The sequence below is a fragment of the Aphelocoma coerulescens genome, chromosome 27, assembly GCF_041296385.1.
Source record: "Aphelocoma coerulescens isolate FSJ_1873_10779 chromosome 27, UR_Acoe_1.0, whole genome shotgun sequence".
NCBI lineage: Eukaryota > Metazoa > Chordata > Aves > Passeriformes > Corvidae > Aphelocoma > Aphelocoma coerulescens.
In genome coordinates, this window is record NC_091040.1 from 515182 (window position 1) to 542637 (window position 27456).

The 27456-nt window shown below is 43.3% G+C and overlaps 1 protein-coding gene across 4 annotated transcripts; it reads left to right on the forward strand.

The window, feature by feature from the left end:
* Window positions 1–1191: 1191 nt before the first annotated feature.
* Window positions 1192–26475, forward strand: CDC27 (cell division cycle 27). 4 transcript variants are annotated; one of them, XM_068996763.1, is made up of 19 exons: window positions 1192–1408; window positions 6671–6746; window positions 9961–10108; window positions 11446–11571; window positions 12503–12600; window positions 13093–13247; window positions 13369–13583; window positions 14058–14172; window positions 16144–16277; window positions 16397–16496; window positions 16730–16937; window positions 17883–18052; window positions 19328–19480; window positions 20727–20935; window positions 21737–21854; window positions 22083–22211; window positions 22927–23001; window positions 23915–24095; window positions 25160–26475. In XM_068996763.1, the coding sequence occupies exons 1-19, from the start codon at window positions 1382–1384 to the stop codon at window positions 25240–25242; spliced, it is 2520 nt and encodes an 839-aa protein (XP_068852864.1). In that variant the 5' UTR covers window positions 1192–1381; the 3' UTR covers window positions 25243–26475. The 4 variants fall into 4 exon arrangements, with proteins under 4 accessions (XP_068852864.1, XP_068852863.1, XP_068852866.1 ...); XM_068996762.1 differs by having other exon boundaries at window positions 1193–1408; window positions 17880–18052; XM_068996765.1 differs by having other exon boundaries at window positions 1193–1408; window positions 16162–16277.
* Window positions 26476–27456: the final 981 nt, after the last annotated feature.

Genomic DNA, 27456 nt, shown 5'->3' on the forward strand with positions numbered 1-27456 from the left:
GTCCTCCTGCTCCACACACAGCTTTTATTCTCATGTAAAGATACAGCCCCTGCTCATGTTTGCTCAGCAGCACATCAGGATCTGACCTGCGGGTCTGAGTGCAAGTGCAAAGCACTGAACAGAGCAGGATGGAGCACAGAGTCCGTGTGTAGGTGTGTGTGCATCAGGGTGGTGTTGTGGCTGATTCAGCAAGCCCACAGAAGGATTTGGAGAAGGAAGGCCTCTGCTAGCTGCAGGTGGCTATTGATAGGTCAGTATTTTTAATAAATCGAGGTTTACTTGTGTATCTTTACTCCATTCTTTTGCTAAAGCTCTGTGTGCCAGATATTGTACTTTCAAACACATCCGAGTTGTAACTGGCAAATTACCTGCCTTGTCCCTATACCCCAGTCTGCCAGTTTTAGTCCTGGATATAAGGACACCAGGAGGAATTTCTTCACAGAATGGGTTGTTAAACATTGGAAGGGGCTGTCCAGGGAGGTGGTGGAGTCCCTGTCCCTGGAGATGTCCAAGGAATGGCTGGACGTGGCACTCAGTGCTCTGGTCTATTGACAAGGTGGGGATCAGTCACAGGTTGGACTCGATGATCTGGGAGGTCTTTTTCAACCCACAGGATCCTGTGATTTTGTGATATCGTGACTGAACCTACTCTGGGAGAACCATCATCAGGGACCCCTCAGTGACGGGGACAGGACCTGGGCCGTGCTGACCCCGACTCTGGGAACGGGGACACGGGAATCACCAGCAAAACCCAGCGCAGGGGCCGGGTTGGCTCAGGACGCACTGGTGATGGCAGGAGGCAGCCCTCGGACCAGCACCCCGGGAGACGCGGGGGCTCCCGACAGACCTGGGGATCCCCAGAGCCCGTTCTGTGGCACAAACTGCAAGTTCTACATTCCATGGGTGCAAAGGCGCCCTGCCCTTCCTGGGGTTCACGGGTCTCCTCACGCTCGTCCATCTCCGTTCTCGCTCGATCATCTCCGTCTCTGCTCGGGCGGCTCCGTTCCAGCTCGGACATCTCCGCCCTGCCGCTCGGCCATCTCCGTCCCGGCTCGGCTATCTTCGTCCTGACTCGGCCATCTCCGTCGCCGAGCAGTTTCCTCCCGGCTGCCGAGTGAGGCTTTCCCAGCTGTTTTCCGTCGACGCTCGGCTCTTTCCGCCTGCGCCTTCGGTTATTTCCGCTGGACCGTTCGGGTATTTCCGCCGCCGGTTCGGGCGGACTCGGCGCCCGCCGGCCTCGCTCGCTCCGGTAACGGTCGGTGCGGGTTCAAATGAGCCGCGGCCGGGCCGGGCCCCGCCGGGACTCGCTCTGAGCCGGGCCGGGACTGGGGCCACCCCGCTCGGGCTCGGCGACTAGGAGGCGGAGGCAGGGGAGAGCAGGATGACGGTGCTCCAGGAACCCGTCCAGGTACCGACCCCCGGGCGGCTCAGGCCCCAAAGCCCGGCCCGGCCCGGGTTAGGCCGCCCCGCCTGCTCCGGGGCCGGGGCTGCGGGCCGCTCCCGGCGGCCTCTCGGCCGGTGGGCTCGCAGGACCTCCAGCTCCTCCGCCCTCCCTCCCGCCGGAGCCCGCCGGGCTTCCCCTTCCAGCCTCCCGTCCCCATCCCCGCGCCCCCGGGACCGGCCGCGCTCGCCCCTTTGCCCCCCGGGCCCCCGAGGGAGGTGTCGGTCTCGCCGCAGCTCCGCAGCCGATCCGGCTCCCAGGAAGGGGCCCCCCGCAGATCCCCCGGGAGACCTGTTGCTACTTCGCTCACCTTTCTGCGTTCGCTGCCGTGTCGTGTTTAAATGCTCGCAGCGTGCTCGGATCCCTCCGTGTCGTGTGAGTGAAGGACGTTCCTTTTTCCCAAGGAGTTTGTTCCTTCGGGTTGATGGGAGACCTAGGAGAGAAAATAATGTAAATCTCCTTTTTCTCTCGTGTTTTAGTCTCACTGCAGTTACTCTGATGGGCTTCCTGTTCTTGTGCTCAGCCTTCCCATCCAAAAGTCGCGATTCACAGAATTAGGAGCTGCTTTTTCTTTCCACAGTTCTTGTATGCCCATTCTCTAACTATTCACAGTTTTCGTTAATCAGTCATCTTATTCATGTTCCCATTCTTTTAAAAAATATATTTTTAGCTTTTTAACAGGATGTTTTGGGTTTGTTTTTTTTTTTTTTTTTTTTGTAATTACAGTAAGAGGTTCCTGGCAGCAGTGTCTTGGTGGAACACGATTGTGTTCTGTTATGAACATAGTGAGAATTCTTGCTCTTGGCTCTTTTCTTCCTAAAGAAAAGGTGGAAGGGGAAGAAAGTCTCCTGTGGAAAAGCACCCTGCTGACTTGATCCTGTCTGTGGAAGATGGTGACAGTGAGGGCATTCTTGTAAACCAGGGGTTTGTGTCCTTGATGCCACTGCTCTGCTCATCCCCTCTGAGAGCAAGGGTCGGCACAGTGCTGGAAATGCTTTTGGCCACCTGGTCCCTCTCCTGCAGAGGCCATCCTGCACCATTGGTGTTATCCGTGGAGCTGGGCTGGCTGTTTTGCACCAGTTGGGTATTCCAGGAAAACATGGGATTACAATAGAAAAGGAAGCAAGAATGCACTGCAGTGTGAATGAGTGAAACTGACAGGAAACAATACCAAATGTTTCCGGTGCTGTGCTAACTAGGCTTGGCCAAATGGAAATATCTGCTGTTCTGAGAGCTCCCCGATAGAAATGTGGGGCCTGGTGGTATTTCAGCAAGGTAAAGACCTCCCTAATGCTGTTCTCCATTCTTAACCTGTTCCTAGCTTGAATGTTTTGATGGGGCTTTGCTATGTTGAATATATCTATTTAGATTGAGTATATCTATTTAGATTCTGCTTTCAAATGACAAATCATTCCTTTAGCAGTAGTTCTGCTGCTGTCAGCTTTGCTGCTGTTCCTTGCTTACAGAAGTGCTGGTAAGTTTAGGAATTATTTGGGACTGGGTAAAGTCCATTGTGTTTCTGAATTCCCAGTTTAGTTGAAGTCCACGGACTTAACTCTGTTTTTATAATTTTCTTAAATGTTTGGGAAAGTTGACGCTAGTTCTCATTTTTGTCATTGAAGAGATTTTTCCTGTCTATTTGTCTGTTCTCTCCCAGCCTTTCAGATGTCTTCAGGGCTCAGCATTCCAGGAAAAAACTGTCATCCTTACATCCTCACAGCTGTGATGTTACTTATCTGTCACAGCCTGACAGATAAACAACAGAATTTGTGTTTGTATGTAGCCTTATAAATGTTGTGCTTTAATTACATGAAATTCATGTCCCAGAAGGCATCCTGGTCACTGGTTAGATTCTTGCTAACTTTTGAAGTTCTTTTAAGTTGAACAAAGTGCCAGAGTTTACAGTCCTCTGCTGTACTTCTTGATATTTAAAGCCCTTCAGCTCCAACATAAAACTCTGTGTCCCATGTGCTGAGAAACAAGCTGGATGCCTTCCAAATACTTCTGAAAAACATCTTGGAAAGAAAATGAGTGCTTTGCTTGGAATTTAGCTTGTTCAAGGTGATCATCTGCTGTGACTCACTGGAATGGTGCTTGAACTTGGCTGCAAACTGCAGGACCAACGTGTGCTTGTTCAGTGGGCAGAGTGTGTGTAACTGGGGAATGCAGCACAGCCCATCCTGGAGCTCTCCTCCTCCCTGCCCACCCTGAAGACTCTGAAATCTTGGTAGAATCTGCTTAGCATGGCAGTATAGGCTAAACAACTTGGAAAACAATTTCCAAGGCAATACAGCTGTCAGAAGAGAACATCTCTTAAGAGCTCTTTGGCTTAGATATGAACTGACACTTGGACAATGCACAGGATTTTCTGGATAGGAGATGGACCTGTCTGAATCTGATTTTATTTTCCTGCTCTCCTCTCTGAGGATGCCTCGCTGCAGGGCTGTGTATGGTAGTTTTGGAATTCCCTGTTCATTTTGCATTTCAAATTAATTATTTTTAATATGAGTGACTAGGACCTGGGTGTTCATCTGCTTTGCAAGCGTGCGTGAATAAAATGTGGAAACGCTTCCAACTTTTCTCCTTCCTGTGATGCAGCCCTGAGAATACTACTCTGGTGTGGTTTAGCAATTGTGCACCACTAGTGGTGTGTACATACATTGTGCTTCTTCTAGAACAAACTGAATTACTGTGCTGTATTGTGATCAATGTTCCTGTCCTAGAAGGTGGGTAAGAAATCCCCTTTTCTGAGGCACAGTCATAGTTTGGACATCTGTTCTCATGGAAAATTGTTGCTGCATAGGTATGGCTGATGCCCTGCTGCCTCCCTTTCCTCTTCCTGCTCTTTTAGGAGAGTGTGTGTGAGGATCCAGGCTCCAGCATCAGTCAGTTCAGGGCAGGAGGCACATTTTGGGTTGCAAAGTGATAATTGCTACAGATCAGGGATTCTACCAGCCCATTTCTTGCTTTCCCTCTGCTCCATAACAATTGTTATTTGAGCCAGTCTGTAGTGTAACTCTTAAAAAGTGGCTGTGATGTAGCCCCAAATCCCTCGTGTCCCCTCTTAGCCTTTGGCAGGATTCTTCCTGGCAACTTGCTCTTGTTTGAGCAGTCAGATGACCCTGATTTCCCCGCTCCCACACCTTTGTTTTGTGAGCTGGCTGAGTTACAGCCCTGCAACGACAGGATTTTTAACCTGAAGGCGCCACAACTTGGCTGGATTCATCTAAATGTCACTTGTGATTTGGTGAAGGAAGAGCTGCTTTTGGGAGCAAGAGAAACAGGAGACCTTTGGCTGCTCTGGCTTGGGGATGGCTTGGAAGATTGTATCCCTGACCTTCTATCTCCCTGTTTGTCACCCTGTCTGCAGGGCGTGGAACCACCTTCAGCCTGGGAACTTTTCAAGGCAGCAGGGAGGAATCACTTCAGGAGGCTCTGAGGCTCAGTTACTGAAATACGAAATACAGCCAGAGAGAAACAATAATGTATTTGTATTGCAATGATGAAACTAAGAGGATTCACTTTTAAATACTTCCAAATACTTTCACACAAGCTTAAAAGCACCTGTTGATTTCTTAAGTGTATTTTTGGGATCTACTAATAGGAGAAAACAGACTCTCTGTAGAGACTTGTGTATAATATTCCCTGTAGTACTTGGGAGCCCTGGTGTGTGCTGTTCATGATGGCTGTGTGGGCTTCTTGTGAAGAGAACTTGCACAGTTTTCACACCCTGTGTTTGTCAAGTTTGTGTTGGAAGAAGTAGCATATGGTACATGTAACTCTGTGATGTTTGGATTTTTTTTTTTTTAAGATGAAATTGACGCCTGCCTTTCCCACTGGGAATAGCACTGCAGGGCAGTATTGCTTTCCCTGTGCAAGATTTCTTTTCTTTTTGGAGTGTATCATAGGTTTTAGAAGCAAATTTTATTTGTCTTTGGTTGCTGATGAGTATTAGAGAAATTCTAGGTCACAGTGCCTTGAATTCATAAGTTCAGATCTCGTTTGGGATCTGTAATAACAAAACTACTGCAAAATGGCTCTTTGCTGCTGATGGAAAAGGGCTTTGGAACTGGAGCAAAGATCCCAGGTGGGAAGGAAGTGCTGTCCTGAACCCAACCCTGCCCACCTTGGAGCACAAACCCTGATGAGCATGCACAGCACCCTTGGAGTAGGTGGGGGAGGAAAGGCTGAACAGATCTTAAATTATTTTTTGAATCCCAGCCTCTTTTACAGATAACAGATGACTTTTAATGCAATTCTGAAAAAGTTGGCCGAGTAGTTTGTGTGAAACCCTCTTAGCCCAGCCCTGGACAGCTCTTGTGTGTCAGCTACTGGTGACAGCAGTCCAAGTAAATGACACCTGCCTTGCTGGTGTGCAGGTTTGTACACCTGTGTGCGTGTCTGTTCCACTGGAATCGTGCCATCCTTCCAGTCTGCACAAATACTGGCAGTCACAAACTCAAACTTGGTGTTCATGAAAAAGGAAACAGTACCTGTGAGCTGGACTTGGCCAAGTGTGAGTGTGTGAGCAAAATCAGAAGTAGGTTGTGTTCATGTATGGCTGTAGAATACCATTTGTCCATTTAATTTGCATTGCACAAGTTCTTGGGTGCTACTTCACAGCTGGTGACAGTGGAGAGGTGGCTGAAGACCCAACAAAATGCTGCACAAAGAGCAGTGGATTCTGTTCCCCTTGGCCCTTAAGGGAACACTGATGCCTCTTCAGGGAAGATCCTTTATGCTAAGGTGTTTAATCAACACAAGTCTCATCTTGACCATCTTGGACGTTGAGAGGCTTCTGGGCCTGTTGGGTTTTGGTTTGGCATCTTGGGAAGATGCTTTAGTGGGATACTCTGACCAGCTGGGGTTGGATTTTGTTTTGATTGTTACTGAAGGTGTTGTTGTTTGGTGGTAGTTTGCAGTAATTCCTGCTGGGTTGTGCACCAGGCTAAAACTCGGTGATTTCTGAGGGGTTTGGATGATTGTGCCTGGTGACTAAGGTTGATTCCAAGGTTGATTCCTGACTTTGGTGCAGAGTTTGGTGGGGTTTTTTAAGCCTCCTTACTAATAGTTGAAACAAATACAGCTTGGCCAGCATGTTTATCCTCTCCTTTCTTTTTATGGCTCTATAAAACCAAGCTGAACTTTGCCTTTTGACAGTAAGAGGTAATGAGTTTTTTGCATTTTTAAAGCTCCCCACTAAATTAAGATGGTTTTCTTGCCTTGCAGGCTGCTATCTGGCAAGCACTGAACCACTACGCGTATCGTGATGCTGTGTTCCTCGCAGAAAGGTTATATGCAGAAGGTGTGTACTTTGCAATTATAAAGTTGATGCTTTTTTTTCAATTTTTAATTCAGGTTTTTTGAGCCTCTGTTCCTGCTTTGTTTTCCTTCTGTTCTGGTAATGAAGTTTAACCTTCTGCTTGGGGAAAGCAGAAGAATGCCTCGCAATTAGGTTGGAAAATCAAATCGTATAACAGTAGCAATGTTATTTTACAGTAAAATCTCCTTAAAATTAAACTCAGATTTGTGTGTTTAAGTGCAGTGTTTACGGTGATCTGGTTTATGGTATCAAATGGGAGAGTGCTGGGGTTTTTTAATAACCCTCAAGCATTGCATGTCTTCCAAGGGCACTTGAGGATAGATGCAGCACACAAATTCTACAAATTGGCTTGACATTGAAAGCTGTCTTTGCTAATAATGCTGTTCAGATATGTTGATTGGCTCAAAGAGAGTCTTGTGATGGTGAGAGAAAAGCACTGTGAAATTGAGACAGTGAGAATCAGAACCTATGGAACAGGTGTCTCCTGCTGAATCCCTGCTAATTGTTACTTCATTCTAAAGCCGTCAGGTCTGGGGTGTCTTGGATAGTGATCAGGCAGCAGTAACATAAATCTGTACTTTCTCTGGGTCCTTTGAACACTTTTTTGGTGTGTTCTAGCACCTTTTATTTCTTTAATCTTTTCTCCATGACCTCAGATAAGCTTTTCGTTCTTCTGTACTTCTTTCTCCTCAAAACTGGTGGTCAGCTTTCCTTCTCCGTTTTGAAAGGTATTGTTCCCTAACCACTAACATAAAAAACACCCCAATCCTTAAGCTAAAATACAAGCATCATACAATTTCTCATGCTAAACAACCTGAACTTATAGTTTGAATTAAACTGTATAAGCCATTTCATGCTCTGTTTTGTAATGAAATATTTTGCCTGCCATGCCCACAATGCAGTTCTTAACAATGGAAGCACAAACCTAAGTTTTGAGAAATAAAGACTTCTTTTTCCTTGTGTCAGGGTTACAAATTAAATCCAGGGTGTTTGATCTGGTGTTTAAATGAGAACTGTTGAGTAGAATATTATGGAACCTGGTAATCCAGGTGTGCATGAAGGAAATAGTATTTTAGGGATGACAGAGCTCCCCTGAACACAACACACTGTGAGGTGTAGGGAAATGGTAGATTGAAGGTAATTGCCAAGGATTTAGGAGCAAAGCAAATCTACTTTTTGCAGCAGCCAGGAGAAAAATACCTGGCTTGATAGTGACACATCTTCACAGAATAATTCTCTGCAAGAATACTTCAAACAGCCTTTTTCAGTGACCAGCAGTGCTGAGAGAAAGCAGCATGAATGCTGACACTTGGTGCAAGCAATTAACTGCTAACAAAACATCTGGCTCCTGGTTAAAATAAGTGGTTACGTTGCAGAGTGGAAGCTGTAGAACTTAAATACAGTGGCTCCACGTTGGCAGGAGTGATTTCACCCTGAGAAGAACTTCTTTTAAGTCTACCTGCAATTACTGTCCTTGATGGGACATCTGTGGCTTGGTCGTTTCCCAGAACTCTCCAAGTCTGTTAAAGTAGCGGATAAAAATTGATTTAACTTGAATTTTCAGAAAGGTCTTCTGGTGTTTTTAGGATAAGGCTAATGAAGTGTCCTCTCTTTGGGTCTTCTGTTTCCATTGTCAATGTCCAGGTGATAACAAAAACTTAAAATAGTCAGTTTTCAGTGAAGCAAAGGATTTGGGCAGATTCCCAAAGAGGTTTTTGTACAGTGCTCATATTGATTTTTCTAAACAGTTCCCTGTAGGTGGGTGAACAAACATCAAAATTGTTTCTTTTAATGCTGAATTCCATTTGCAGGATAATGTGTTTTGAACAGTATAAAGGTAATGTGGGTTTATTAATTGCTTGGAGTTTGAAGTTGCTCGTGTTCATACACAGCTTTTGATTAAAAATATCATTGTGTGAGGGTGATTTGAGTGTAACGTTTGGGGAAGTGCAGAGAATGGGTAAAGCCACCACAGATGAACAAAATCTGTGAGTTTACAGGAAGGATTAAAGTTACTTCAGGGGTTAACTCTGTCCTTTATGCTGTAATCACAAGTGGGTCTGACCTCAGTCTCAAACCTGGGTACCAAGTCAAGCACTTTGAGTAGAACATCCTCAGTGTGGTGCATAATTCATCTCTGCAGTGGAAGAAAATGTGCAAGCAAACACCAAATCTAAATAATTCCAGTCTCTGCCCTGATCCCTTTTGTTCTCTGTTTAGATAGAGATGACTTTTCCTGATGCTTGACTACTTCTTCCAGAATTTAGAAACTTGTGAGATCTCAGCTTGAGAAAAGGATTTATGGAATTACAGAATCCCGGAATGGTTTGGGTTGGAAGGGACCTTAAAGCCCATCCTGTTCCACCCCCTGCCATGGGCAGGGACGTCTTCCACTATCCCAGGGTGCTCTGAGCCCCATCCTGGTTTTAGGAGAACTTGTCCCTATCGATAGATCCCAACATAAAGCAACTAAAGCATCTGAATGGTGCTGTCAAGCCACATTCCCAATGAAATAATGAGAGTAGGCAGCAAAAACAACAGGACTCAATGTTGGTGAAGAGGTGAGTGGTAACTGACCAACTTTAATAGTCATTAAAATCAGAAAATCTTCTCCACTGAGTCATGTGAAGGTAAAGCATCAAATGCTTTAGAACAAGAACAGAAGTAAAATTGCAAATGGAAAAAGACCGCTTGAATTGGGATTAAAACTGGCTGCTTGGGCTGGAATAGACTTTCCTTCTGAAAGTTGTTGTCTTTTGTGTTGTGCCAGTGTTTATGCACTCGTTAAAGTAGTGCAAAGTGTTGGTGGCAGGTGTGGTGATACTCTGAGCCAAGTCAGTCTTGGTGTGGCCAACAGGTTGTTAAAGTAGCTCTGGCCTGGCTGCTGTGCATGGCTTGCTGCTGTTCTAACAACAGCTGGCTGATCACTTATTTAGGTTGGGTAGCCAGAAGGATCAAAGTTCCTTTACAGCTGGAGATGTTACGAGTTGATCTGACTAGCCAAGGAAATGGCATAGGAATTTTGGTAATCACCAACAGATAAATGCACTTCATTCAGGAATTAATTTCTAATACCAGTACCTACTTTCTTCCATCTTGTCCGTAGCTGGCTTTTACTCCCCACCCCCAAATTCTTTGTACTAAAATGATTAACAACTAACTGATGATTTTTTTTTTCTTTCATTTTGTTTTCCAGTACACTCAGAAGAAGCACTGTTTTTACTGGCAACGTGTTACTACCGCTCAGGAAAGGCCTATAAAGCTTACAGGCTCCTAAAGGGACACAGCTGTACCACCCCACAGTGTAAATACCTGCTTGCAAAATGTTGTGTGGACCTCAGCAAGTAAGTAAATCCTTCATGTTTTGTCCAGGGTTACAAATGGATTCATTTTTTCGCTTGGATTTCTCTTTAGAAGCTATCATCTTGTATAAACTAGAAATTCATTGGTCCTTCAGCACAAAAGATTTTAAGTTCAATTTATTTTCCTTTCAGATATGGATCTAATGAGCATTATCCCATGTTGCAGAAACCTCTTAAAAGTTGTTGAGTAACTTAGACAGGAATTGTGGAGCTGTGTAGGGAGAAAACAGACCTCTCCGGAGTGTGTGGGGAAAGCTCCTTGGTCTTTGCTGCGCTCTTTAGTAGGGAAGTCCTTTGATGTCCCAGGATGTTTTGACTTGGTCTGTTTCTTCTGGCTCTTAACTGCTGTGGAGCCATTAGGATACAGCTTTCTTTGCATCTTCCATTGAAAGGGAAATGGTGCTAATGTTCTACTGGAGAGGTCCCAGTGGAATAAATTCAAAGCTGATTGTTCTCTCCCTTGCTTTTACAAAGTCTGGGGTGTGCATATAGCACATCAGCTCCTGAACTGGTGTCAGATTTCTTAAACACATTCTTTAGAATTTGTTAAATTTAACTGTTACTGCTGCGTGAGCTCATTTATACAGCCGTGCCTTATTTTCTTATGGGCATGGTCTGTGCTGATAGAAGCATCCACCTACAAGTGACATTTCAAGTGGTGGCAAGAAAAGGTGATTTGTTTGTTCAGGTGTTTGGGCTCAGATGACTGAAAAATGCCTCCCACCCCAGCAGTTGTATAAAGTCATTTTGAAGGCTGACAGCCAGTGGCCCATTTGTGTGAGTGGTGCTGCTCCTGCAGGTGGAGGAGGTGCAAATTGAGCCTTTGTTCTCCTTTTGAGCCCTTCTTGGAAGAAAGGAAGGCATTAAAATCCAAAATCTCTGCCATATCCCAATATTGGGTCTTAACTCAGTGTATGGGGCCTTACAGATTGTATTTCTTCAGAAAACAAAGCCAAATTAAGCACTGTCTTAGCTTAGATAAAGCATCTTCAAAGATCAAGTGTCTGGAAGATTTTCTTGTCCTTCATCCTAGGATTGATCACTTTTGGAAAAGTCATGCTCTATTTTGTACCTTTGCTTTTGGGTTTGTTTTGTTTTTCTTCCCTCCCAGTAGAGCTGTTTGACTTCAGAGTCCTGAACCTCCCTGTTGTAGAGGAATCCATTGGTTATTAAACATTCATTTGCAGGAATTGGTTTGTGGTTTAAAACCTGTGAGCACTGACGATGGATTTCTGTTTTTGTTTGCAGCAGGGTGAAAACAGTGGACTGCCAGTACTGTGAGCCTTGTAACCCCTTTAAACCTCTTGTTTTTTAAAAAGGCTTGCAGAAGGAGAGCAGATCTTGTCTGGTGGAGTGTTGAATAAACAGAAAAGCCATGATGACATTGTTATGGAGTTTGGTGACTCTGCATGCTTTACACTCTCCTTACTGGGACATGTCTACTGGTAAAGTTGCTTTTTCATTTTGCCCAATAAAGCTGGAGGGTTTTTATTTGACCAAGCCCAGGTTTAGTCAAACATATCCTTAGTCATTACAGGAGACATCTGTCTCTGGGTTACAAGATTTTGGAGCACGATAAATTCAGGTGGGTAGTTGTGGAATCAGTCTAATTTGGGAATGCAAGAATGGTTTAGTTTTCTCCCAAAGGCTGAAAACACAAATTCCTCTTTCCCAGGTGGATACGAATGCAATCCAAGAGTCTGTTTTTTTATATACCTTTGCATTTGCTCTGTATTCTTCCCTAAGAAAAAATCTCAGCTTGTTTCTCAGTGTTACCATTTAGATTTTTCTTATCTGTTCTATACATGTGTAGCTCTAACCTTCAAATCAAAGTTCTGAGGGTGCCAGGCAGAATAACTTGACAAATTTAAGTGTTTTGACTTTGCCAAGATGCAAGAAAGGTTTCAGTAAATGTGAATGATTGATTGAATAGGAGTAGTTTGGCTCATGGATTCTTCTCTACTATAGCTGTTCTCAATTATTTTCAAAATTATTTCTTTGTAGGCAAATACTTAAGTGTTCAGTTTAGTCCCTAATTTATTTGCAAAAATATTATCCATAGATACTTAAGATGGCTGGAAGGCTGGCAATCAGGTTACTGTTGGCAGAAAAGAAACAAGCTGTTGCAAAGAACAGCATCTTCCTAAAAATGAAAATTCTCAAGCTATTCTAGTGCTTATGTAACTTTTTTTGACAACTGTGTCTAAATATGTCAAATAACTTCAAAAGAACTAAGTATTCTTCTGGCTTGAAAAATGAGGAATGTTTCTATGCCTCTCAACATGTTTTTGTTTTTCAATTCCTCTTCTGGAAAACTCTCTTGAACAAAAGTGCTGTTCTGAAGTTTCCCTGTGAACTGTTTCATTCTTTTTGCAGCAAGACAGACCGGCTTGCCAAAGGATCAGAATGTTACCAAAAGAGCCTTAGTTTAAATCCTTTCCTTTGGTCCCCTTTTGAATCACTATGTGAAATAGGTGAGTCTGCAAACTGTTTTACTCAGTAATTCTTTGGAGAGATTTTTGTGAGCAACAATTAATTTAAAATACTTTGCCATTTTTAAAAACTTCTCTTGTTTTCTTCCATTTTCATTATTTATACATTTTTGGATTTAACAATACCCTGTGCTTTCCAGCCTACATTTAGTAGACACTTAGAAACTGTTTCTGAGAATAGCTTAAACAAACAATAAATAACAATTACTAAAAATATTGATTGTCCAGGGTTTTGTAGCAGAAGAATGGAAGAACACTTCTGCTTTAGTATAAAGGGCCCAGAGTGACCTGGTCTAGTGGAGGGTGGGAATGAGATGATTTTTAAGGTCCCTTCCAACCCAGCCCAAACGTTCTATGATTCTGTGAAATGTTTTAAAACACTTCTAAAATCCTTTGTCTCCTGTCCTTGTTTCAGACTGAATATTCAGTGTATAGACTCAGGAATAACCATTAAATCTCCTTCCACTCTTACAGGTGAAAAGCCAGACCCTGACCAAACATTTAAATTAACATCCTTACAGAACTTCAGCAGCTGTCTGCCCAACACTTGCACAACGTTGGTGTCTAATCACAACATATCCCACAGACAGCCTGAGACCGTCCTCATGGAGACACCCCAGGACACAATTGTGAGTTTTGCTGAAATCATTGTAAAATCACCTGGTAAAATCAGTTAGTTTTTCCAGCTTAACTGAAAAATGCTAATTAAACTATACCCTGAGTACCTAACAGCTGCCTTTTATTCTTCAGGAGTTGAACAGAATCAACCTAGAATCCTCCAATTCAAAGTATTCCTCTTTGAATTCGGATTCCTCCATGTCTTACATTGACTCTGCTGTGATTTCCTCGGATTCTGTTCCTCTGGGGTCAGGAACTGCCATATTGTCCAAACAGGCTCAAAATAAACCAAAAACTGGACGGAGTTTACTGGGGGGACCTGCAGCTTTGAGCCCACTAACTCCAAGGTAAGTCCTTGGGATGGCCAAGCTCTGCCCAGGGCTGAGCTGCTGATAATGTCTGGGGTTTGGAACAGGAGGGCTGGTGCTGCACAGCACACTCAGACACACGTGTTGGTAGAATTCTGTAAACAATGCTGGGGGAAACCCAAACAACTTCAGGAACTCTTGGTCCTAGTGTTGATCTCTTCTGGTTTTTAAACAAACAGTTGCTGGTTTGGAGGGGAATTGTAGATTCAGGATATTGCTTATTGCCATGTTCTCACTTGAAAAATCTCTAAAGGAATGCGTTACTCTTCTGGAATAAACTTTATTATGAAAAGCTACTGTAAAGAGCTTTTCTTGAAGAACAACTCTTGATGATCCTGTGGGTCCAGCTCAGAATATTCCATGATCTGGGTCTCTTGTTTTAATCCCAGCATCAGAGCAACTCTCCAGGTGTAACACTCAGACACTGACCCTTCCTCTCTGGTTTGTTCTCAGCTTTGGAATTTTGCCACTAGAAACCCCAAGCCCTGGAGATGGATCCTATTTACAGAATTACACCAACTCTTCCTCTGTAATCGATGTGCCATCCACCGGAGCACCTTCAAAGAAGGTACCTTGCATTCTGGAGCACAGCTGCTCTTCTGAGAGCTTGACATTGCAGTGCACTTCAAAGAATCCATAATACAGCAGAAAAGACGTGAGCTGAGTTTTCCCACCCAAATGCCCAGGCTGGTGTTGCTGGAGTAACCTAGGGAAGGTCTCTGTGTTCTGTCCACCTCCCATCACAGAGGGTACAAACTGATGCTTCCAAACAACAGCAGATGCAAACTTTTCAGTTTGCTGGGTGGAGTGGGAAGACTTGGAGTTTTCGCTTTGCTTGTTTAATGTATTTTCTGAAGCCTCAAGTGAGCTGAAGCTACTGCTCTCCTGCAAGTAGTTCTTGAGTTGTAGTTTACAGGCCAGAGTAATAAAAATCCTGCTGCTGGTCTGTAAAGGGCTGAGAGAATGGTGCTGTTTCACTCAGCAGAGTCTTGGGTAGGGGAAACTAAAAATTGTCTGTTTTACTCAGGAAGAAACTGCCATAGTTGCCATAGTGATAAATGAGAGGTGGAATGTTGGTGACAGTTGAAGAACTATTTGTTCCTTTCTAAAAACAAAAAACCTGAGCATTTTTCCCTGTATTTTTAGTAAATCTGTAAGTTGCATGAGGGGTGTTAGTGTTTTACAGGGGGCAGTATTTTGAAGTGAAAATTCGATGCAAGTAGTAGTGTTGAATCCCTCAAAAAGTAGAACTTTAATTGCCACATTTGCTCTGGACAAATCTTGGTACTCACCTTGCTGTGCCATTCTGAAAGGGAAATTTGGGAACTGTGCTAAAACGGTCTGTTAGGGATGTGCTTTGTATGGCTGATCCAGTTGCCATCCTGTACCTGCTCAGGACCAAGGAATTTTCCATGGTACATTTGAAAACAATGGCTTGTGGTGGACTGTGCACATGTAGGAAGGTAAATTTCCATGAGTCTGAAAATGGAAATAAAATTAGTAAAGTGCAGCTCTTCTGAGAGCTGAAAAGCTTTGGGGAATCAAGTCGGATTTGCTTGTGTTTTATTGCTTTGCTGAGTGCGACACAACTGAGGTCTGAATTTCACTACTCCACACTTAGGTGCTGCACAGAGGGAGCTGTGCCACTACCAAAACACAAATATTTAATACCTTTGAATACAAACAGCGTAAATTCTGGTTCATGCTTTGTCCAGTGCAAATGACGACTGTGCCAGTTCCACTTTGCTCTTCCAGTTCTGTGTCAGACAAGGTTTGGTGGAGCTGTGGCTGAACAGAGGCAGTTTCCTAGGAAACACTTACATAAGTGAATGAAGCATTAGGATGGATCCAAAGGCTTCCTGTCTGAGTGGGCAAGTGTCCTTGCTGGCCACCTAAACCATCCTCTGGTAACAGAATCTGGGAAAGGAAGAAAAGGACAGAGCTTTAGAGGTTGGATAATGCATAAACTGGCATTGCTTGTGCTGGTGTTGATTCCACTTGTCCCTTCCAAACAGCCATCACGGAATTCCATGTTGGTGTCCCCGGAGTGGGCAGAAAGATAAATTTTTTTTTTGACTTTTTTTTTTAAAAAGTAGGAAGAGGAGGATCTGTTCTGAAAACAGGCTGTGCAGTTTGTGAATGGCTTCTGAATGGGATTGTAATAGGATAATTCAAAAATATTTTTCTTTCTTCTTTTTTTGTGTGTGGTTTGTTTGTTTGTTTTCAACTTTATGCAGGAAAAAGCCTTTAAATATGACGTCTTTTAATTCCCTTTTGTTCTTGCACAAGTGCTTTAACATATAGTTTCTTGCCACTAGATGGAGATTCTATATCTTCAAATAATGTGCATAAGCTTTGTGGACCTGGTGTTATTAACAGGTAGAATGAGAAACACTTTTGATGGTTTCCCCTTGGGATGGGGGAACCCTCCCCTTAATTAAAAGAATTTTCTCCTTGTGCAGTGTTTGGTGGGTGAAATGGGTTGGGTTTGGTGCAGCAGAGATGGAGACTCCTGAGTGACATAATAACAAACCTGTAGAAACTCTGTGTTGTGCAGACTGTCAGCAGGATCAGCCAGGCTGGAACAAAATCCGTCTTCTCCCAGAGTGGGAATAGCCGGGAAGTCACTCCAATTCTCGTTGCACAGACACAGAGCTCTGGTCCACAGACAAGGTAAAAAAACCATAGTATTGGAGCATTTTTGTTTAAAACAAAGCTAAAAGCTGTTACTAGTAGAAGTGGAGCAAAGAAGGTTACTTTTCCGTGTGTAACTTTTAAATTTTTGTTTTCAGTACAACACCTCAGGTATTGAGCCCAACCATTGCTGCTCCACCCAACGCGCTGCCTCGACGAAGCTCTCGCCTGTTTACCAGTGATAGTTCTACAACCAAGGTACCAAACCTCCCAGTGCTGGAAATTTGTTCCTTTGTTACCCGTTCCACTGTACCAACTGTTAATTTCCACATACTCATAGCAATTTTAGCAGCCCAAGAACAGATTCTGTGGTGAGCAGGGCATGGCTGGGCATGCTTGTTACACATAATTTTACACAATTCACTCTCAAGTTCAGATTTCGGAATTTAAAAGATTCTTTTATATGTAACTCTTACTTTTCTTATTTGCAGGAAAATAGCAAAAAATTAAAAATGAAGTTTCCACCTAAGATTCCAAACAGAAAAACAAAAAGTAAAACAAATAAGGGAGGAATAACACAACCAAACTTAAATGATAGTTTGGAAATTACCAAACTGGACTCTTCCATCATTTCAGAAGGGAAAATTTCCACTGTTGCACCACAAATCCAAGCTTTCACGCTACAGAAAGCAGCAGCAGGTCTGTTTGAGCACTACTGGACTGTAGTAGAGTAAAATCTGCTATATCTGGGTTTTAGTGTTGCTTCAGTATTTGCTTCTTCCCCATTTCATTTTAGCCTGCAGCTCTCACCTTTGTATAGTGATAAAAACTGATTTAATTCAATTCAGTCTTCTTGTTAACTTAGAAACATGTGAAGAAATATTGAAAGTGGTAATTACCAGCAGATACATCTTGCAAGTTCTGGTCCATATTAATGATTAAAGTATTTTCAAAGTATTGATACATAAAGTATTGTAAATTATTATGCAATGTATTAATTATGACAATAGAATAATTAATATTATGCCTATAAGTGTTATGTTATTATAAATTATAACTTTAAAATAATATAAATTACTTTAAAGTATATAAGGTGAGACAGTACTATTACCCTTGGGAACTGATTCAAAGGAGTTACTTGTAACCCAGCATCTTCCCTCAACATGGGCTTTATGTGGTCTGTTCTCCCTTGATATTTCCCACATGTTTAAAAACAAGTCTTTATTCAGATTGTCAGAAAATCCTAAGCAAAATGCTGAATTCCTCTCTTTTGGCTCAGTAATGTTTCCAGGCAGTAAGAGGATGTATCCATGGCTACCAGGCTTGTGGAAACTGCTCAGATCTAGAGAAGTGTTTGAATAGCTGCTGGAAGTGCAGAACTCCACTCGCCCTGAGCCCCAGAGTTTAAAGATTCATTATTTTCTGGCTTCCCTTACAGAGTCTGATATTCAGAATATCATGTTCATGTTAATTAAGAGTGTATAAACCTTGTTTGGAAACTCCTGAAAGGTTTTCATAGGCAAATTCAGGGGCAGTGCACAAGGGAGAGCATTTGGGATTAGTACTTCCAAGTAAATAAGTCTCAGCTGTCTTTTTTTCTTTTTTTTCCCCCCACTTTTATTTATTGTGTTTTTCTCCTAGAAGGTTTGATGAGCCTTCTCCGGGACATGGGGAAAGGTTATTTAGCCTTGTGCTCATACAACTGCAAAGAAGCCATCAATATTTTGAGCCATTTGCCATCCCACCACTACAACACAGGCTGGGTGCTGTGCCAAATTGGGAGAGCTTACTTTGAGCTGGCAGAGTACATGCAGGTAGGAACTGGGGCTGGGCCTTCCTCTTCTCACTTTCCCTTGGCAGTTTTACACAAAACTTGCAGATTTCCTGTAAAATCTATGGGAAGTTTGCAGTTGTGGTAAATGGATAAATATAAAAGTTACACATGGAATGGATTTAGATCTTGAATCTGCTTCCTTAGAGCTTTATCACTGAGCTTTCCTAAAAACTTTTTTTAATGTTATTTGTATCCATCTGTTGGGGTCTCTTCCTTGTCTGTCCTGTCTCTGCCTCCAGCTGTGCTGATGGAATTGTTTGCACTGCACTGTTTTAGATTAGATCACTGAACAATTTGAGCTCTAAACCAAAAAACTTCTCTCCATTCTAGTTAATTCTGATCACATCAGTGACCCAGTTTCCCTTGCAGCCTCACAAATGAGGCGTTGGCACAGCTGAGGTGATGCCAAACTGCTCCAGAATCAGAAGTGAGCAGTTAAGGGTAATCCCACAGTTCACCTCTCCTTGGCACTGTTGTCCTGACAGTTGATGTGCCCATTTGCTAAGTTTTTAAAACACTCTTTGGCAGAACATGTGCAGGAGACAAAGGAGAGGGGGGTCTTGAGCTGTGTGCAGTCTGTTTAGGGATAGAATGCACTGGCTGCTTTTATAGATAACTTATGAAAGGTGAGGGTATGGATTTTAATCACAGAATTTCAATCCAAACCGCCTGGGAAGAGACCTTAAAGCCCATCTGTTCCCACCCTGCCACAGGCAGGGACACCTTCCACTGTCCCAGGTTGCTCCAAGCCCCAGTGTCCAGCCTGGCCTTGGACCCTTCCAGGGATCCAGGGACAGCCCCAGCTTCTCTGGGCACCCTGTGCCAGGGCCTGCCCACCCTCACAGGGAATAATTCCTTCCCAATATCCCATCTACCCCTGCCCTCTGGCAGTGTGAAACCATTGCCCCTTATCCTGTCACTGTTGGGATGGTTAACAGTGATAACTGGCCCATAAAAGTCTGTTACACTCCTCCTGATTTTGTGGATAACGTTTTTGCCTTGCTGGAGCACAGATAGAAACAGGAATGCAGCTGAGTCAGCAGGAGGGAGAGCTGGCTGCATTCCTGCTGGCATAAGCATCCTGGGATACAGTCACTTCCTTCCCTTGAAAGGAGAGTTCCAGGACTTGCAACTCTCTGTAGAACACTTAAAAAGCAAAGAGGATGCTCAGGCTGGACATGAGGCCTTGGACCTTGACCTCTGTGCTCTGCCTCGGTGGGCAGAATTTTATTTTAAGTTTCATTTCTGTTCTCAGGCTGAGAGAATTTTTTCAGAAGTGAGAAGGATTGAAAACTACAGAGTAGAAGGCATGGAGATCTATTCAACCACACTCTGGCATCTGCAGAAAGATGTTGCCCTTTCAGTTCTTTCCAAGGATTTGACAGACATGGATAAAAACTCACCGGAGGTATAAAATGCTGTGGGCTTGAGTGAGAAGAGGGAAACTACATGGTAAAATCAGTGATTCAGAACAGAGCTTTGAGCTCTCATCCGGTATACTCTCCAGTGGGAATACACCTGAACATGGCAAAACTGGAGAGGAGGTGGCAGGGTTGTCTGTTCAACTGCTGATGCCTGAAATGGCTTCTTAAAATTTGAATATCAGCTTATGTGGAACAGGTTGAAACCTTTTATCTGTTCATGGTTATTTAAATTTGCCTTGGCACCATTCAACCAGGAAGATCATGGGTTAGTCAGTCACTCCTGCTGCTGCCAGTGTGCAGAGATAAGGAATACCACTGTTTAATTGCTGTAGCTAATTCACTGCCACTTAAAATATTTGTTCTAGAATTTATTTGCAGACATGATGTTTATACCAAAGTCCATTAAACTGCAGGGTGTGTGGTAATGTAAAGTCACAATGTGCCAAAAACCAAGAATCTTTCAATGAGTGCCACAGTAAAAATAACAGATGTGAGTTTATAGATGTGCTCTTAAGAATTGAGAATACTCTAGAGGATATTGGAAATCTTTTTGGTGGAGGAGGAAATCCAATTCATGTTGTCCTGTTAGTCTAAGAGTGGAAAACTCAAACCCAGTGAAGCAGTTGGTGGTTGTAGTAAGATTAGTCAGGGTAGAGGGAAATGCAGATTCTAATCCAAGGAATGGAAAACAGTTCTGTGCTTTGGCAGTGATGCTAAAAACTTGGAGAAGTGAGGGATGCCGGGCTGTGGTATTTGCAGTCTCGATGGGTGCTGAGCAGCATGGAAAGAGGAGGTTGTTGCTAAAATTCTTCCTCTGCAGATTTCCAGATTTGTCAGTTGGAGGGAGCTGAAGAAATAAAGTACCATCTCTCCTTTTGTTAGTCTTAAATATCAAAAATGTTTTATTTCTGGCCTTTTCAACAACTTCAAAAGCTTTAGTCCTTAGTCATCAAAGGATCTAATTGGTACAGACTTGCTGGGTGTCCATGGATTCTCCATTTCTGTATTTCAGCGTGTATATTTATTTATTTATTTTAGAAGGTATGTTTAGCCCTGCTTGCCTCACAGGAATGAACCTGCACTAACTGTTGATTTATTCCTGTTTTTACTTTTAAATCTAGGAATAAGTTATTTATAATTATTTAAAGCAGTATAGATAAATGTGTTCAGCTCAGCTTAGTCACTCAGGGTTGTAAAAAGGGTTCTGCTCTTGCCCTGCTGTTGCTCCAGGCCTGGTGTGCTGCAGGAAACTGCTTTAGCTTGCAAAGGGAGCACGACATTGCCATCAAGTTCTTCCAGAGGGCCATCCAGGTGGATCCAAACTATGCCTATGCTTACACCCTGCTGGGCCACGAGTTTGTGTTGACAGAAGAACTGGACAAAGCACTGGCCTGTTTCAGAAATGCCATCAGGGTCAACCCCCGGCACTACAATGCCTGGTAAGTTTGGCTGTATCCCTGCTGCTGCATGTGGTGCAGAATTCCTTCTGGAGGAGCATCTTCTGGATGCCACTGCTGTAATTTCATGGAGTCACAGACTGGTTTGGGTTGGAAGGACCTTAAAGTCCATCCAGTGCCACCCCCTGCCATGGGCAGGGACACCTTCCACTATCCCAGGGTGCTCCAAGCCCTGTCCAGCCTGGCCTGGGACACTTCCAGGGATGGGACAGCCACAATCTACCTACCACTCTTCCCTCCTGGAAGAGAGCAAAGCTTTTCCTTCAGAAGATAGGGGGGCTACTTCAACAAGGAAGGCAAAAAATTGGATTTTTTGTTTTGTTTTCACAGATTGCCTAGGCTGTATTACCCCAACTATTTTGCTCTGCTGGGCAGCATTCTTCATGCATTATGTTTCCTCACTTGCAGTTGGAGAGATGAGATCTCAGCCCCTTTGTACCTTAGGACACACTTAGTTTCTTACAGTTTTTTAATATATAAAGCAGTAAAAGTTAGATCTGTGAGTGTGATCCCTTAGTGTTAATAACTTTTGTGTGCTTTTTACTTAGTAGCTATTTAGCCAGTCTTCCTGTGTATCACACATCAGTTCTTCAGCTATCCAATGGATAAAAAAAGAAAGAAAAAAGAAAGAAAACTTTATACAGCTTTTTCCCCCAAGAAATCCCTTCCCCCCTAGATGGGGTTGGCAAGGCTCCAAACTATTCCTTCCATGTCACATTCACTGACAGAAACTAATTTGATTAAAATCCATTGCTACTTACCAGAATTGTTTCTCTGCTGCAGGTATGGGTTGGGAATGATTTATTACAAACAGGAGAAATTCAGTCTGGCAGAAATGCATTTCCAGAAAGCACTTGATATCAACCCTCAGAGCTCAGTCTTACTGTGTCACATTGGAGTAGTAAGTACATGGCACTTAACTTGGGCGGGGAGAAGGGTTTGGGGTGGAGACGAGGTGAGGAGGATTTTTCTTCCTGTGGGAAAGCTTGTTCAGACTTGGTCTAGAATTGAGCAAATATTTTTCTAAAGGAGCAGATTGCAAGTAAGCATGGTTGAAAGGGTTTGTCCTTGCCTGGCAGATGAGCTGCTATTTTTCCCCTTTTGGAATTGTTCTCTCTTTGTGTGTCAGGTCCAACATGCACTGAAAAAATCCGAGAAGGCTTTGGACACTTTGAACAAAGCGATCAACATCGACCCCAAGAACCCACTATGCAAATTCCATAGAGCCTCGGTGTTATTTGCAAATGAGAAGTACAAGGTCAGTCTGGGTGCTTGTGGCAACCTTGAAATTCCTGCAGCTGGGAATGGGGATGCCTTGGAAGCCGAATGTGTACAGGTCACCCTGGGGAGCCTTGCAGGAAGAGCCTGGGACGTGGGAAGCATTTGCTTTGGCAAGTGCCACCCTCACCAGGGAACTGTGTTAAATGTTTTGATTGTAATAAAATCTGGGGCCAACAGGTGTTGTTTTTTAATTGTTATTTTAGTCTGACCCACTATCATGAGTTCATACTAAATTACTAAAAAACCTCAGCAAACTGCCCCATATCCAATTACAGCAATAGGAACCAGCTGTTTCCAAGGTCGTGTTGTGGAATGAAAAGTCAGAAGTGAAGCAGTTTTGGGCTGATCCCTTGCTGACCTGAACCCCGTTTAGAATAAGAGATCTTCCCACAGTGTTTATCCAGCAACTTTTCCTCTGGCCAGTGTTTTTTGGCTCCAGAAGACAAGCCAGGTCTATGTTGAAACTTGCCTCAGAAATATGTGTGCACATTGAAAGGGAAAACTTTACTTCAAACTTTATTTCTAACTGCAGACCAAATATTTTTCAGTTCAATTTCTTAATGATGCCAGGTGACTGTCACAGCAGAATGAATAGCTCCAGCATCAACAACTAGTTTAAGTGTAAAGTAGAAGTTTCACAAAAAGATTTTGGTTTCAAATGCCTAATATAAACACTCTTTCCAACCTTTCAGTCGGCTTTACAAGAACTTGAAGAACTGAAACAGATTGTTCCCAAAGAGTCTCTTGTTTACTTTTTAATAGGAAAGGTAGGTAAAACTTCACTGTGATTGTAAGTTCTTTGGTTTCATTTGCTGCTTAATGAGAAAATTTGATGCCTGTCACTAAGCTACTTCCACTTGGAGCAGTATTCTAAAAATTCCCAAGCTTTAAATAAGGCTTAGTGCTCACAGCTTTATTATGTGCCAGCTTTTAAACGCAAAGGACAGTTAAAGAGAACTGGAGGTGCTATTCCATCCCTCAGTCAGCAGGGCTGGTTATTTGCACACGTAACTATTAAAATATTGAATCACATTCTCCTGCATTGTGTCAGAAATACTGAATAAGAAGCAGCTACGTTCCAACCTTTCTTGTGTGAAATGCCAGGGAGAAGGGATCTGGTGACACAAATCCTCCTTCCCACCACCTCCTCTGCTGATAAGCTTTAAATAACTTCTGCAACTTTCTGCTGGGGGGTGTCTGGTCACTTGGAAGCACCAAGACAAACTTCCCTCTAACGCAATGCTGGAGAACTCTCTGTCAGCAAGATTTCTTTATTTTGTTTAAACTGGAGAGGGATAAAAAGATTTGTGCTGAAATTCACTGGTATTTTTCCAGGAGTAGCTGGACCTGTAAATTGACATGAGAGTGGCCATGTCTTGATAAACTGAAGTATTTTCACTGTTTAAATGCTCAACACAGATAAATAACTTCCTTGTCTGCCCTTAATGATAAAGAATATCTTAGCTGCTAGTTTAAATTGTTTTATTTTTAAATAGAAGCACATTGCTCTTTCTACACATATTTGTTATTTCCCTTGGGGCTCACATAATAAATTTTTCATATCCACCCTCTGTTGCTTTCCATAAAACATCACTGAACTGCAGCTTGGAACATTTGTTGCCCAAACCTTCAAGGCGCAGCTTTGTGTAAATGTAGCCTTTTCTGCTTTTTTATTTTTAGGTTTATAAAAAACTGGGTCAGACACATCTGGCCCTAATGAATTTCTCCTGGGCAATGGACCTGGATCCCAAAGGAGCCAACAACCAGATCAAGGAGGCCATTGACAAGCGTTACCTGCCTGATGACGAGGAGCCCATCACCCGTGAGGAGCAGATCAGTGAATGTTACCCCTATGAGTCAGGTCTGTGCTTCCAGCCCTGGGGCAGGTCAGGGGCTTCTGCCACTTGGGTGTGGGAAGAATGCCAGGTTTAATAAGTGAAACATTCTGCTCAGCAAGTAAGAACTCTGGAGGCTCTTCATTCAGCAGAATTCATTCATTTTCCCTACAGAAAGCATGGCGTGAAGGGTTGTGAAATTTCTTTAGATGTAATAGGACAGAGATCATGGTAACTCTGAATTTACACAAATCAGGGGTGGCTGTATGAGTATCCCAGGAGAGCAAAACATTCCCAGGGCTGCAAGCATTCTGTCATAAAGCATCAAATAATTTCAGAATAAATGAATGGCAACTGAAGTTGTCTGTAGAGGCTTTTTCAGAAGTTAAACTGGATGTTGGATAAAAATACTTGGTGTGCTAAATGTAAAAGGTGGCAAAGAAGAAAATAGAGCAGGATTGGGATTCTTATTAATAGACAAATGCTGTGTCCTGAAATTCTCAACTGAAAAAGTAGGGAAAGGTGGCAGCTGTATATCCCGTTGGTTTTTATTGGTCCTGTGTGCTTTTTAATATGGGAACTTTACCCTGCACTTTACCCTGTACTTCTGGAAATATCCAGAGTTTTTCTCTCCCTGCTGTTGGAATTGGGGTAATTTTGAGCCCTGGCTCCCTGAGCTGAGCCTGTTCTGACCAGGAGATGGAGACAGAGACTGGAACTGCTGAGCAACACCTGAGCAGTACAGGAAGAAAACCCCAAAGCCCAACCAAACAAGAAAAAAAAAATTAAACAGGAAAAAACCAACAGCTTAATCTGTCCAATAAGCATAAACAAAATAAGTGTTGGGCTGTGTGTCACAGTTCAGCTTCCCTGGCTGTGCAGAGAAAGTGTGGAAGAGTTCCACAGCCTCAGCTGAATGACCCTCAGTGTACGTGGAACAAACTGAAGTAATTCAAGGTAATTTGGGGGGAAAATGGAAATTTTTTTTAATACTTTGGCTGCCCTGCCTTTGATGGGCTGGGTCATGGGGGAAGCTTTGCAGTGGGACAGCTCTGTGGTCTCTGACCCCGAGGTCTCTTTCCCTCCGCAGTGGGCACAGACGAGTCCCAGGAGAGCAGCATGACGGACGCGGATGACACGCAGCTCCATGCCGTGGAAAGTGATGAATTTTAACCTCCAAGAGCCAGTGTCTGAGCTTAAGTGTGTGTGACTGGTACTGTCGTGTTCTCCCCTTCCTTGGCATCCTGGGTTCCACGTCTCTGAGCCAGCACTGTTGTTGTTCTCCACTGACACCACGAGTGCACCTCAGACCTGAACTGTACCAGAGTTCATGGCAGTGCAATATCCAGCTGCTGCTGAGTCTGACTAGTTGGCTCTTACACACTTATGGAAATGACTGAGGAGAAAATGCTGGTTTTGGACTCCCCCCTTGCTGGAAAAAAATATCATGGAAGACAGACTTGGTTTGCTGTATGGAAGCCAGTAGATGTGGGGATAGTACTAATGACGAGGTGTCTTGTTCTTTTTCCAGAAATGTCTTAGTTTGGGTCTTCCTTGGTAAGCAGAGTGCTGAACCTCATTTCCCAGTTCTCCAAGGACAGTGTTGACAAACAGGCTGTTCAAGACTTTTGCATATTGTAGTGTAACTTAAATGCCAGGGAGTGTCAATGACCTTAAAGCTCCAGTGTCTCCAGTGAGCAACCAGGACTGGGTGCGTGTCAGGCCACGTGAAACACCCCTGTCCCTGCCTAGAGTGCAGCTGCAGGAGAATCACATTGCAGGATCAGAGCTTTCATCAAACGCTTTCATGTTCTAACCATGAATTAATTTATTCACCCGGTTTTGGAAAGGTCAGTGTTTACTTTGTATTTCAGTCAGCACCACCTTGCTTCATTTTTCATGCACCCCTTGACTTGTTCTTCCCCTTTGAAGAATAAAAATTAATAAAGGGCAAAATCAAGAGAGAAATGTAGATACAAGTGTAATGTGAAACATCAAACCCTTAATCCTGTGAGAGTGGGAAGACTGGAAGCCTTAATACAATCAGAACCTTGGTCAAATGCATCAAATAATTGTCTCAGATCAGTATCTCCTTAGGTCTGTGATCACTTTGAAAACTATATTGTAAAGTGTGGTCCAAGCAGGATGCAAAAATGTGCAATTATCTGTCTTTTTCCTTATTTTTTTTAAGCTGTTCTTTCAGTTTCCCATTCTAGAAACATTTTCCTCCAGGGTCTGTTTCTGAGAGGAGAAAGCTGTGCCACGTTAGTGAGTCCAAACTGCTCTCTGTAGCATTCTGCAGCAGCAATTGGTGCCCTTTGTGCAGTGATGATAAAGCAAGTGTATGATACAAGCAGTTTTAAAGAGCAATTTATGCCTAATAAATTGGGAATGATACAAATTTCATAGCAATGTATTTGTTGTGGTCAGTCTTAATCGGTTTTTTTTTCTTTTTTTTAAAATCTGTTGGTTTTTAGGGGTCTCTTAGTTTCCTTTACACTTCAATTTCTTTTAAATTCTGTCCTTGTCCACTTAGCACCTCCCCTGTCCCAGCTTCTCTCTGGTCAAGAGCCACATGGACACCTTTATCCTTTGAAAAATCATCCCCGAGTTCTGAGTGAAAATAGAATTCTGTGGCTCGGTGGGTTTTTTTGAAGTAGGAGGATGGGCAGTGAAGGATAGGCTTCAATTCCCCTCATACAGGGTAAGAAAAACCCTCTAAAATATGAGGAATTAAAAGGGATGAAATTTTTGCCTCTGCCACGCACTTGTGATCAGCTGGGTCTGGAAGGTGATGGATTGACTGGGAGATTGTGGCATATTTGGGCTGGATTGGGGGATCTCACACGGATTCCTGTGGCTGAGGCGTTCTGGGGTGATTCCCCTTTCCTGGAGAGTCTTCCCTGGGACTGATCTGCACCTAGGGCAGAGCTCCCAGGGAGCTGCTGGGGTTCCTGTGTCTCTCCTGTTTTCCCATCTAGCTCCAGCTTGTGGCAGCTTCCCAGCACGTCCCTCGCATGGAGGAGTCTCTGAGCAGCACCTCCTGGTAAGGTCTGCAGGCAGCACTTGTGGAATGCCACTAATTGCCATGTTAATTGGCTTCCTTTTGGTTCCCAGCATATTTTCTAAACAAAAGCAGGAGGAAGTAGGTGCTATTTACTTTTCCATAATAAATGTTGTTCATGTGGGGACCAGAGATCCAGGAATTGAGGGGGCTTTTTTCCTTTTCCTTTGTTCCCTGAAAACCACAGCAAAACTCTCAGCCCCTGGGAAAAAGCTCTTAACTCAGCTGGGCTGTTCAAAGGATGTTTGTGCTATTTGGAAGACTTAATACATAAAAGCATTCCTGGCTTTATATGTTCATCCTACCTTAAAGGTGTTTTCTTT

Bases quoted from the DNA above. Each gene is read 5' to 3' on its own strand.
- CDC27 (XM_068996762.1), top strand. From the start codon at position 1,382: ATGACGGTGCTCCAGGAACCCGTCCAG. The intron at 14,173-16,143 runs GTACCTTGCATT...ACAAACCTGTAG, and splicing joins CCGGAGCACCTTCAAAGAAG to AAACTCTGTGTTGTGCAGAC. The intron at 20,936-21,736 runs GTAAGTTTGGCT...TCTCTGCTGCAG, and splicing joins CCCCGGCACTACAATGCCTG to GTATGGGTTGGGAATGATTT.